Source organism: Mixophyes fleayi, chromosome 10 (genome assembly GCF_038048845.1).
Source record: "Mixophyes fleayi isolate aMixFle1 chromosome 10, aMixFle1.hap1, whole genome shotgun sequence".
Taxonomy (NCBI): domain Eukaryota; kingdom Metazoa; phylum Chordata; class Amphibia; order Anura; family Limnodynastidae; genus Mixophyes; species Mixophyes fleayi.
In genome coordinates this window covers 91,679,584-91,692,981 of record NC_134411.1, presented here as the reverse complement: position 1 = coordinate 91,692,981, position 13,398 = coordinate 91,679,584, and the positions used below count along the sequence as shown (strand labels likewise).

At 40.2% G+C, this 13,398-nt stretch overlaps 1 protein-coding gene across 3 annotated transcripts in view; it reads right to left on the bottom strand.

Annotated features, from left to right (window-relative positions):
• Positions 1 to 13,398, bottom strand: part of PLCG2 (phospholipase C gamma 2) — a 124,368-nt gene that overhangs the window by 32,291 nt on the left and 78,679 nt on the right. For all 3 annotated transcript variants that reach the window (XM_075189156.1, XM_075189155.1, XM_075189157.1), the window contains exons 17-25: positions 10,439 to 10,611; positions 8,976 to 9,176; positions 8,188 to 8,307; positions 7,021 to 7,201; positions 5,302 to 5,376; positions 4,918 to 5,027; positions 3,613 to 3,706; positions 1,437 to 1,503; positions 350 to 507 (exon numbers count right to left, since the gene is read on the bottom strand). In XM_075189156.1, coding sequence (XP_075045257.1) covers positions 350 to 507; positions 1,437 to 1,503; positions 3,613 to 3,706; positions 4,918 to 5,027; positions 5,302 to 5,376; positions 7,021 to 7,201; positions 8,188 to 8,307; positions 8,976 to 9,176; positions 10,439 to 10,611 — 1,179 coding nt within the window. The remainder of the gene's footprint in view (positions 1 to 349; positions 508 to 1,436; positions 1,504 to 3,612; positions 3,707 to 4,917; positions 5,028 to 5,301; positions 5,377 to 7,020; positions 7,202 to 8,187; positions 8,308 to 8,975; positions 9,177 to 10,438; positions 10,612 to 13,398) is intronic.

Sequence of the window (13,398 nt, the reverse complement as noted above, 5' to 3'; positions counted from 1 at the left end):
GCCCACCAAATCTCCGCCTTGTCTGTGTGTCTACCCTGTTTGGTAGCAATAGGAGCTCATAATCTGATTATCCTTTAAATTAGAGCATCACAGCATAAGTGTGGTTAGCATTGCTGCCTCAAAGTGCTGGAGTCATGAGTTTAGTTCCAAACAGGTTGTATGTTCTCCCCATGTTCACGTGGGTTTTCTCCCACAGTCCAAAAATATACTGCTAGGTTAATTTGCTTCTGTTGAAATTGAACCAAACTTGCATTTAGATCATTCAACTGAACAAAACGCAAATATACTGTGCAGGTCAAAGGTCATTTCTGCCTCTTGCTTAGGTCACAGTCACGTGACGGACACTTACCTCCGCTCCTATTTGGTCAACGATTTGGTGGATGTTTTTGTACCATTCGAACAACTCTTCTACTTTGTCAGTTGCCAAATCTACCGAGGGGTCTTCCGGATTCTTGGGTTCCAGTGAAAAGACAAAGGATTTGCCATTTTTCCCCTGAGCCAGTTTCTCTGTTGAAATAGACAATTTTTTTTTACTGCCGTGGATAATGCTAAACAACCGCACAATGTCAGTATTAGCCAAATAATGTTTAAAGGGAAGTGTTCGTTCCATATATCTGTTGGTCAAGTCTCCTTCCTGTATTAAAGCAAGTTTATCACCATCTCTCCTGTTAGCTGGATGATCTAGAAAGGATAGTGGTAAACACTAATCTTTATTAGAAGGAGGGTAAAACAGGGGAGTGTTGCGGTTTCTAACCAGGGGACCGAGATGTACTGAAGTGATGATAGGCAGCACGGTGGCCTAGTGGTTAGCACTTCTGCCTCACAGCACTGGGATCATGAGTTCGATTCCTGACCATGGCCTTATCTGTGTGGAGTTTGTATGTTCTCCCCATGTTTGCGTGGGTTTCCTCCGGGTGCTCCAGTGTCCTCCCACCCTCCAAAAACATATTGGTAGGTTAGGATATTGGCTGCTAACAAATTGTCCTTAGTCTCTCGGTCTGTGTATGTTAGGGGATTTAGATTGTAGTAATTAATTTAATTTCAATTTTATTCATGCAAGCCTACATTAGTGGTATTAGTGGTACTGAGTTAGTTGGAAGATCTAATCATGCTTAAACATTAAAGTCACAACTCACCTACAAATCATACTTGCCAGGGGGGGGGGCAATAAAAAAGTTGGCATGTATGGTCTTATGACATTTTAGCTACACTGATTTTTTTGAATAAATAAGTAAGATAATAAAACATACTTTTGTTATTTCTCTACGAATGCTTGGACACACTCCGTGGTAATTTCAGACCTACTGCATGGGTTATGCTGCAGCTAATTTTCAACGTACACTCTCCTGCTATATTTAATGTTAGAGTTATTGTGGTGTCATGGAACCCAAGAGCTAATGAGAGTTTAATAAAGTATTCCTAGCGTTAATACTTACTGATGTCGTAGGTCCCCAGGTCCAGGATGCCTCTGCACATAGACCCCAAGGGGCTATCCTCGATAATCTGTGTACGAAAACAGTTCAGTTATCATGAGATAAGAATCTGACATATGCACTGGACTTCCAATGTGCATCACAAGTACATGGCATCAGCAAATTACACCTGTAGATTCCAAAAAGAACTGGGGATCAAAAGTAAGAAAGCAGAGGGAGGGGACTGTAATCAGAAAATTGGTACAATATTTATTGGGGGTTGTAAACCACTTTTAAATTCATATAACACAAATGTTTATAAGTTGGTTTGCATTGCAAATAATTGTGGTTTTATTATTCTGGTGCCTTATGGTTGAATTACAGCACTTACATTGACTGCAACATTAAAAACGAACTGTGTTTTAAAACAATCAGCTTATTTTCAATTCCTGGTGCTCTCTATAGCTCAGTGTCATATTTAAATCAGATCAGATTCAGATAACGCTCAATATCCAATGACAATTCTGTTTTAGAAAAATACACCACGTGGCACATTAAGGAGAAGATTTACTAAAATTTCTATAAAGGAAAAGTGGAGTAGCAACCAATCAGATTCTAGCTGTCATTTATCTAGCACATTCTAGAACATGATAGCTGGAATCTGATTGGTTGCTATGGGCAACACCTCCACTTTTCCTTTTTAGAACCTTTAGTAAATCTATCCCTAAGAGATATTATAACTGCAGTCTGCACTTGTTCAGTTTACAGGTTTGACATTTTGCCTTCATGGCAGACGGAGAGGTTAATTCACATCGTGTAGTTTACACTGCTGGGTGTGTGAACGAACGTAGGGCGAAAAAAGTCATTTTGTTCATTCAAAGTATATGTCCCACAGCACAGTCCTGTGTGCAGCTCGGCTTTCCCAGCAGAGGACGGAGATGTTTTCACAGAGGAACGCGTTTACAAGCTCAGTGCTTCGTGGGTTAGTAACTCGGCAGTAATTAATGCATCAGTAGGAACGCAGGTCGATAAAACACTCGGCCCCACAGACATTTATGTCTGCTATGTGCAACACCGTATTATATCTAGAGTGTCTGGTTCTCGTGTAGGATGAATAAACTGAATAAAATATTATAGAATGAGTCCATAGCTCGGACTTGGGGCTTCTTCAGTTAAAGTGCGTCTATGGCTCTACAGTAAATGAAGCCATTTTGTGGTCTGAACCAATATTCATGAGAATGCAGCCTATTGATGTACTGGAAACTAGTACAATTACTATGTAATGAGGACTATAGCCATAGGCAAACCGAAGGCAGGGGGGGGAGCTTCACACGGCTCTGCTTGAAAATGGAGAACTGCGTGCACCTAACAGTAGTGCACGCAGCATTGCCCATGTATATTATGGGGATAGGAAGAGTTGGAGAGCAGCCAAGCACGGTCTAAAATTATAGCCACGCTCCCATGCAAGCTGGTCACGCATGCATGGGGGCGCCACTGGTGGAGTGGTGTGGAAACCCCCCTCTACAAATCCTGCGTTTGCCCATGATAGTGTACTGTATCAGGCTTCAGGGACATTACTGATCAATTTTGGCCCAGCTCACAAAATGGCTGCTTTCACCGTGTTTAAGCGACAGATGCACTCCATCATTGTAAATCCCATTCACCACAGGTTATTACTAAGTCTATATTACTTTAGGCATTTTATCGTTCTAAAGTCCATTCACCACAGGTTATTTCTATGGCTATAGTACTTTAGGCACTGTAATATTCTAAAGTCCATTCACCACAAAATATTACTGAGGCTATAATTAAGTACTTCCTTGCTTTCAAAAGACCCCTCCCCCCCCCCCACTGCACAGTATACAGGGGGGTTCCTCATCATCAGACTCCTCCCCAAACATCCAATAGCGCTCTGCGGAGTCACTTCTACACAGCTCTATTGTTAGACTTATAGATATATATTAGACATTGTTAGACAGACCAGGTGGTTTTATGTTCATTAACCCTTTCTCACCCTTGTGGGTCTTGTCTTGACTATTACATTTTATCAAACCAGCGGCGTGAGCCAAAATGATAATTTATTTCTTTGTATCTCTGCAGCTATAGATGACATAGGGGTGAGCCCCATTACATACATAGACGCAAACATTTAAAAGTTCTTTGGTCAAACCAGAAGACAGCAGCAACATGAACCTCTTACCTGATCGGTGAAGCTCTCGTCGCTCGTTGATATTTCGTCCACATAATTGGAGGGGAAGAAGTGCTGTAGTTTGTCCCCATAGTCCCCCTTCCACCTGCACATTGAGAATCACATTACTGTATACCGCTAACAACTGATTGGTGAACCATAAAATCTTAGAAGAGCCGTTAGAGACAACATTTATTGTATGCACCAATTAAGTTCCAATATAGGATCTCCCCATAAACTCACTAAGGTGACCTCCTCTCTAAGCCCTGGTAGAGTAGTCAGTACCTGTAACACAAGTTTGCCATTCACATTTTCTTCTGCATATTGAACACAAGTTTACACTTTGGCATACAGGAAGCAGCATAATAGACTGTACAGAAGAAGGAGGAGTGGTTCAGTGATTAAATACACCGACTGAATCACAACAGAAAATCGGAATCATTTATGAACGTGAAAAAGTGTAAAAAACATTGCCAATGCCATTTATTCCCCTTTGGGGATATAATGCTTTTATTTCTGTACGATTTTGTATATGTTTCTATAGGTTTGCATGTTTTGCATCAGCGGTCATAATACAAGTAAATTAACAAGTTGCAAATCGCTCTGCTGTCGAGCGGGGGATATGAATTAAAATGTGAGGCGTTTCTAGCGGATGTGCCCAGTAGAAATGGAAGGCAAATGTATCTTTATACAATACCCATCAATCTTATGGGCAGGCTGGTGGCTTAGTGGTTAGCCCTTCTGCCTCACAGCACTGGAGTCATGAGTTCGATTCCTGACCTGTGTGGAGTTTGTATGTTCTCCCCATGTTTGCGTGGGTTTCCTCCAAGTGCTCCAGTTTCCTCCCACACTCCAAAAACATACTGGTAGGTTAATTGGCTGCTATTAAATTGAGCCTAGTCTGTGTGTGTGCATTTTAGGGGATTTAGACTGTAAGCTACAATGGGGCAGGGACTGATGTGAATGAGTTCTCTGTACAGCGCTGCGGAATTAGTGTCGCTATATAAATAAATGGTGATGATGATGATCTTTCCCTTTTCCAGTGACAGATTAGATCAGGTCTGAACATCCTGTGGCTCTCCAGGTGTTGTGAAAGTACAAGCCCCAGCATGCTTTGCCAGACGATAGTTGGCAGGGCATGCTGGTACTTGTAGTTTCACAACACTTGGAGAGCCACCAGTTGTTCAAAACTGGACTAGACTTTAAGTACTGATCAGTATTACAACAACTCTACCTCTAATCCTGGCATCTAGAATGTGTCAGAATCCTAAAGATTCAATAACATTAGTAATGAATACAATGGTAATTAGTACTTACCATCCATCAGAGACTTTTACGACGTTGTGTATGAAGGCCCCGGTGCCGAAGCTCAGTTCATCCGGTCTTGTAGCCGAATAGTTGTATAAAGCGACAACTGTTCTTTGTGGCTTAAAAAAACCATGGCAGAGAAGGGCGTGTTAGACCAAATGTGTGGGTTATATGTGCAGGATTGTAGTTTAAACATTTTTCATCTTACTGGAACTTCCGTAATAAAATGTAAAAGATATAAATTGTGCGCTTCATATAATCAGTCATTGCACAAGTCTATGAAATCATCACAGTCACAAAACAAAACGAGTAATACTTAAATTAGACGCTACTATGAGGCTCCATTTCTCAACTGTTTTCTATTTGCAGATTGAAATGCTGATAAGGTCTTACCATTGCTGGGGATATTTCAACTGGATCCACATAGAGCTTACTCTTAACATCGTAGATGGAGTTAAAATCTTTTTCCTAAAATAAAATGAAAAAAATGTGAAAAAAATGCAACAATCTTAGTTTGAAGAGGACAACTTTGATGGACATACAGTAAGAAAAGAACAATGACTAATTACTGGATTACTAATATGGAGCTATTTCACCTTATTTGCTACAAATTTGCACTTTTTAATGGTCTGTAAATATAACTGTCTGAATGAGGAAATTAAACCTATTTTAACCAACTAGAACGCAGCTAACAAGGTAATGGGTTTTCTAGTGTAGAGGCCTTCAACTGCATTCACCAGTCAACGGTACCTGGAAAAGGGCAGGGTCAGCTACTGGACAGACATGTTTAACATACAGCATTGTCATGTTTCCCATACAGCATTGTCAAGTCATCTCCTAGATAGCTCCGCCCCTACAGAATTCTGAGAGTCCTGCTGTCTGGAGATTGGAGAATGCATTGTATTCCGATGCTGGATTAAAAAAAAAACCCAGGTGCCCCAATAGTGATAAAGCAACCTCTGGTCAGGGTTGCAAAGAGGAATTTGGAGCCCCAGTACAATAACTACTTAGGGGGCCCTTCCATAGCTGCCGAAAGGGGCAAGACCAGGCCCTGCCCCCCTCTCGGGACCCCAGGTAGTTATGGTTGGATCAATTTTATAATAAAACTTGTACGTGTTCCCCTTTAATTCAACCAGGGACGGCTAACAATATAGCATTTGTTATGGTGCTTTTTAACATGGCATTTACCGATTTCAAAATTTGTCTTCCATGTTTATTACCAATTATTCCAATAAACTTCTTATTATTAATTCTTATTTTTAACAGTAAAACGTTTCTACCAATAAAACTACTTTAGAGGAGAATCTATTGGGTAAACTTACTAAAGTAAAGAGAGAATATACCTATGGAAGTCAGACATTCTTACTTTGAACTAAAATATTTTGAAATATATCACAAAAGTAGTCTTTGGAAACCAGGGGGTAAATGTATCAATATGCGGGTTCTTCAACACCCGCGTGTTCAGCCTCTTCCGCGATTAAATTTCAAGCGGCGCTGCATTGTAAAGGGAAGTTAACCCTTTACAATGCAGCGCCGCTTGAAATTTAATTGCGGAAGAGGCTGAACACGCGGGTGCTGAAGAACCCGCATATTGATACATTTACCCCCAGGTTTCACAAAGGAGTTTCCACTTAAACCAGAGTTTTCAGTGTTTAGTAAAATTGCCTCACACTTAAACTACAAACATTACTGTGTTGTGGAATTATTATTTAAATATTTGGGTATATGTGCTTAAAAAGGGAAAAGAAATGAGATATAAAACATACGTTCCTTTTAGTAAAACACTTAAGCTAGTCCCTTAGAAAAAAAGACTTGGCATACGTTCTGAAAAGGAAAAGTGGAGTTGTTGCCCATAGCAACTACTCAGATTCTATTATTTTCCAGACTGTACTAGATAAATGATAGCTAGAATCTGATTGGCTGCTATGGGAAACACCTTCACTTTTCCTTTTTAGACGGTTTGATACATCTACCCCTTAGTATTACCATGGTAAAACAACCAAGTCTTGTCATTATTTTGCAAATGTACACATCTTTGAACAACAATTTGGCGTGGTTGGTTGAGTGCATACGATAAAGACAATAATAAAATGAATGCAACAGAAAACTTACGGCACTAAATCTTTCCAAAAGCTCCTCCGTCACCGGATACCGTAGTTTCATTTTCCGGTACAGTGTGTGATTCTCGTAATAATTGACCAGTTCCACCAAATTTTCAAAATTGGCTGAAGTCCCCAGCACGAAGAGGCGGCCATCTTTTTTGATTCTGCAATGCTTAACTTTTCCCTCAGCCCTGAGACACAGATACATAAACTGAACTTAATTTCATGCATGTAAAATCCCTGTCATTTAATAAATAATACAGTGGTAGAATAGGAGTTTCCTAGTGTACACTATATTTGGATTTGCGGTTCTCTGATTCTCTTTTGGAGTATTGCCCATTGTATGACACGCCCGTTGCTCTGCAAAACTGTTATTTGTTTCATTCTTTTGGGGTCATTTATTAAAAAGAAACAGTATAAATGTGCAATAACACTTAACAACCAATGAGATCTTTTCTTTTATTGTCTACACTGGTCACGCTCTTGGTGATACCAGAATGCCTAATGGTTGGACCTCGTCCTATTGCCAATCCAACATCAGAGGACAAAGTGTAAAATGGTCCTGGCAATGAAATGGACATATGTCATGGGCTTCATCCCAATGAGAGTAAACAGATTGATCTCTATTCAATAACATGGTAGAAATAAGAGAAACGCATTATAACTCATGTCAACCAATCAGATAGTCGCTCTTGCTAGTCTAACATTCAGCAGAATGAAAGATAATATGTGGTTGGTGGTTGTGGAAGACAGCAGGTTTGTTGTAACAAAAAAATAAGACACAAAACAATAAACAATTATAGCCTCAAATCTGAGTTTATGTCGAACTTTTGCATAGACAAACCAAGGGGGGGGGGGGGTTTCTAGTGCTGGAAACCCCCCTCCAAGCCTAGGGAACTGTATAATAACACGGATCTGCTTGAAAAGAGAGAGCTGTGTGCACCTAACAGTAGTGCACACAGTATTGTCCATGTATATGATGGGGATAGGAAGAGTTGGAGAGCAGCCAAGAACTGTCTATAATTATAGCCATGCCCCCATGCATGCTCACCACGCCCACTGGCGGCGTGGTGTGGAAACCCCCCTTTACAAATCCCGCGTTTGCCCCTTCTTTGCTTCCTGCCCATCTACAGATGTTGGAAGAACACCATTGTAATTGTTAATACAGTACCCATACCTGAAAGTAATGGCATAAGAATTTGGTTCCTCTCTCCTCCGTATCAGAAAAGCACCATCCCGAGGAATTCTCATTAGCATGTCCTCCGCCTCTCCTCGGCTCAAGTTATCATAGTACCAGCTGCACCAAGCAAGCACAAAAACTATTAGTGTTTCACCTTTGAAATATGATTTAACAAATTTCCAAATTACAGGTCCATAGGCTGAACGTAGCCAAGAAGGGATTTAAATGGTCCATGGTTCTCCTGCTATACAAGAACAGTCTCATGGGCGGGATGCCTTGTTCTAAACAGATTGCATGGTAAAGCTCACAAGTATTCTACGATTAACTTAGAGTCGTCTGCAGCAGCATCAATATAACGAATATGTAAAAGAGCTATTGCTTAATTGCATCTAATACATGGAGATTCTATAGACCAGACATAGATCAGGATCGGACTACCCGTGGCTCTCCAGGGATTATGGCACAGTGTCGCTACAATGGAGTTCTAGTGCATAGTAAAGGCTACTAACAACTTTATTGAAGCTAAGAAAGTTCTAAACAAATGAATGTTTTTATACATTCCAACACTAAAGTGATACAAATACACAGGAAAATTATTTCAGGGTTAGTATACATTGATTATACGGCCATTTTTGGCCAGAACCAATATTTTGTCGATGAATTCAGTCAGAACTTGGCTCTAGTGAATTGACAGGCGTTCTGTCATGTTGGCTGCGTGTGACAATTATACGTGAGCCCTTCATTGTATTGTGGTCATGACACAACATGCTGAAATTGTCACTCACTCCTTAGATAAGTGGGGATTGGGGTTGGGAACAGCATCTGTTAAGCGCAGCTCAAATTCAGCGCAGCGAAGCGAGGATTCCCTGTAGTGTTGTATCAGTTCATAAATACTATCGAACGTTAAGTTGTCGGTCAGGTAATACTTCATCTTGTCTCCTTCAGCAAAGGAACGGATTCGACAGTGCTGGACTCTGCCTGATCTCCTGCAAGAGGAACCCAGAAGGAAAGTAGTTTTGCATAAAATGAAATTTGTGGGAAAAGCTAGTAATACATACTTTATTCATTAATATTATTAATATTATTATGAGAGAATATTGGTAGTGGACATTTTCAATTGTGACATCAGGCTTAAATTATGAACATTTTTACAATTGTAACACAGGAAGTGTGATACAATCTACGGTAGAAAATGATGAATGACCAGAATATCTCGCTCCATCCGCCTCTCTCCTACTCTGTGCTCCTTCAAACGTGCACTCAAAACTCACCTCTTTCTCAAAGCGAACCAACCATCCACTTAACCCCCATCTCCTCCGCTCATTCTCCCCTCTCTCCCATTGCCTCAACTGGCTCCTCTTGTGCATGGTCTGTTTAACCCTCCCTTAGGATGTAAGCTCGCTTGAGCAGGGTTCTCTTCCCTCCTGTCTACTTACCCGTTCTTCTGCTCCGTGTTTAATGCATCAGCCTGCCTGGAGTTTCTGAAGTATTGGTACTTTTTGTTTATTGTTCTGTACTGTTATACCCTATATAGTCTACTGTTTGTACTGTGTACGGCGCTGCGGAAGCCTTGTGGCGCCTAACAAATAAATGATAATAATAATAATATCTATAATACAATCCAATATTTGGACACATAACAGCTTTGCGACAATTGCAAACTAGGTGGCGCTAGTTTGCAACTTTTTGATCCTACCCTACAGCACTGAAAATGTGTGTTACCAACCCCTCCGGCAGCTTGGTGAGAAGCTGTGGTGCGTCCTGCTCTAGGCAGGGGAGAAGATACCCAAGACTTTCAAACAGTTCAATGTTACTACAGCTGAACAAAGCAGACTAACTTTACAAGTGTGAGCCTCCTGAAATATTAACCTGCATCCAACACCTAGAACTTGGGCTTTGACCAAAAAATTGCTTTCTTGGAGGCGAAAAATCCCTACAATCATTAATACATATTGACTAATGTTTCCCCCACAGAACATTCTAATGATATTAGAAGTCTTTAGTGCTCTCAGATGATTGCAACTTTATTTTAAGTTACAGAAAACTGACTAGACTTCTATTATAATAATATATTAGTAAGAATGTACAGTAGGGAGTAGTTTTCTTATCAAATGTTGAATTTACCAATTATAAACCGCCGTCTAGAGTTTACACATAAATTGGAATCACTGATGTACTATAGGCTTTATATAGCAGAATAGAGAATTTGCAATTCATCTATTAGGGAGAAAGGGAGCACAAGTCATACCAGAAAGAGAGAGTGTAGTCATCGCGGTATGATTCGCTTTCTCTCACTAGGAAAGTTCCGTCTTTGCCCCCCATCTCGGCACAGTACTCTTGCAGCAGTCGCTCAGCCATGAAGCGTCCTTCGTGCATCCGTCCATGGAACCATTTTTCTTGCAAATGTAGCTCTTTCATTGGCTGGGTGAGAGATAAAAGAACAGGAACTGAAATTACCCAGGAAAAAAAAAAAACAGTGCACAAAAAATATTATTGCTAAAAATTATTAAAAAACGTATCTGCCGATTTTGACCGTATCACACGCAAAATCACTCTGCACACGCCTAGAATTGGCAAAAATGTCCGTGAAGGCACTCCTGTTTCATGTGCATGCAAGCGCAAAGGACACTTGCTATAGGCTATGATTTTGGAGAGTGAACTGGGCAGGGAAGGCGCGTTTCGCCATTGTGAATTTACAGTAGGGATGTGCCAAACTCATGTGCATGCAGCCACGACCGAATCAACTCTCACCAACTGAAAGTTACTTGTTTTCTGCCTTATCTCTTGCTCCAGCTACAGGGCTAGTCAAAGTTCTGATCAGTAGTGTTGACAGTCTCGTATGCATGCTATAACATGTGTTTGCAATCACATGTAACTTTAAAAATGTATTTTATACTCAGCAGACTTCAAGATCATGCCAATAAATGTATTTAATGGAAAAAAACAAAACAAAAACATTTTTTTTTAACTGTTTTATCATTAAAATCTATAGTATTACCAGGTGACATTAATTCAAGACCCATATTGCTCTTCAATTGATTGCTTATTTCAGCCCAGATTTCCAAAGTTGGCCGTGCCTTGGGGGCGTGGCCACACTAACCAAGTCATTGGGTCCTGCCTCCTGCTATTCAGCCTATTGTAGCAGGGGGCGGCGGGCCAGGATGACGCAATTAGCCTCATCCCCACCCACTTCACCAACGAAGTGGGCGGGACTTGGTAGGTTCCCCTGTTCTCCCGGGAGAGTAGGCAACTATGAGTTGTGGGGGTTGATGTTGGCAGTGAATGGTTCAATGAACTTTGCCTCCACTGTGCTTTCTTTAACGACACTTTCACCCCTAACAAAAAAGAAAACAAAAAAACCCCTACTCAATATACCGTGAATTCCCCTAGTAAGGACCATTACTTTGGATCTTTAGGAAGCAGGGACTCTGTGGGTGTTAACTGGTGGGTGTTAAATTAAAAATTTCAGTGACTGGCACAAATTATCTGTCCGTAGATGACCATAAAACAGTAGTTTTTGGTTTTATTTCCTTTTCACTATTTTCACTCACTTTATAGGACACAGAGAAGAAAAATGAGTATAAACTGCGGCCGTCACATTGCTGGTGGCGTCTCCTACAAAAACGACCGTTGAATGCTTGTGTCGACTTATTTATATTGTCTGCTCCACTCACAGGCCGGCACTTGGAGAATAATGCATCTTGCCCACACATATCACAGGAGACAGTAAGCACTGATTACAGAGAATTACAGGTTTGGACGGGAACAAGAGACGGATGACACTAAATACATTTCACACTGAGGTTATCTCCTACAGTGTAACAGTTTGAGACAGTGTAAATATGTCTATTTGCAATCTTATAAGAGTCTGAGTTTATTTGGTTCATGGCTGCATCAAAATAAATAAATCTGATTGAGGAATAAATGATACAAAAGTAGGGGGGGGGGGGGACATGCAGGGGATTATCTATCAAAACTGGTACAGAGCTACCTGTGCAGGAAAGCATTGCTCCTAGCAACCAACCGGGCACCACATGGCATAGGTCGTAGCGTGTTCCATATACATTGGTACTTAGGAATGAAAATTTTCATGGGGGGGACAAAAGGCCAAGGACTACTATAGGGCTTGGAGCCCCTTTATCTTGCATTTGGTATCACATTTTAAGACAGTTGTAACAGTGACTGTAGATATACAAAAACTCCCAATACTATGGTAATTTTTGTCAGTGTTTCAGAGGTTGGTCAACCCCAGTTTCATTGTTTAATTTACTATAAAAATGTATAAAATGTATTTATACAATATTATATATATATATATATAATATTAAATAATTATTATTAATATCAACAGCCAAATAGTACAAAAGCTGTTAGAAAGATAGATAAATTCAATTGTTCATCTTAAAAATATCCATTTTTCATAGTCCTTAACCTAGTTTTTATTTAGCTTGCGTTTCCGCCTAATCTCATTTGGTTGGGAGTTTTTTTAAACCTATAGTCACTGCCTCACTGGTTACGGTATGTGCTATAAATTTAAATGGCTTTATCTCATGTTTGTAACTGGACGCACCGCATGAAATTCAGGGTAAAAGTAAAGTGAATAGTTGTTCATCGTCAATACAGGTTATTAATTAAATTTTTATGAACACTTAGGGGTATATTTACTAAACTGCGGGCTTGAAAAAGTGGAGATGTTGCCTATAGCAACCAATCAGATTCTAGCTGTCATTTTGTAGAATGTAATAAATAAATGAAAGCTAGAATCTGGTTGGTTGCCATAGGCAACATCTCCACTTTTTCAAACCCGCAGTTTAGTAAATCTAGCCCTTACAGTTTTTTTAAAATAAACAAATCAATCAATCTGTATTAAATCTATACTAAGGCAATCTATATTAAAGAACATTTGGTAGTTCTATTAAGACAAGCTATGAGTTAAAAAGTTTCAAAAGTTTAGAACAGATACCATGACTTTAGAAAGTAGCATGAAGGCTTTTTTGTAGAAGTTCATAGGGGGGCAAAACACAGTCTTTGCCCACCGAACAAAAATCATAGAGAGGGCAACTGCCCCCTCTGACCCCCTGGTTCCTACACCCCTGGGTACATAATCTTCTCACCCATGCCCCTTAGTCCTAGAGATATTTCATGTGCTAGTTCTGCCCTTCTGTTATTAAATGGGTAATCGTAACTTATTATAACCTGCAGAGTCAC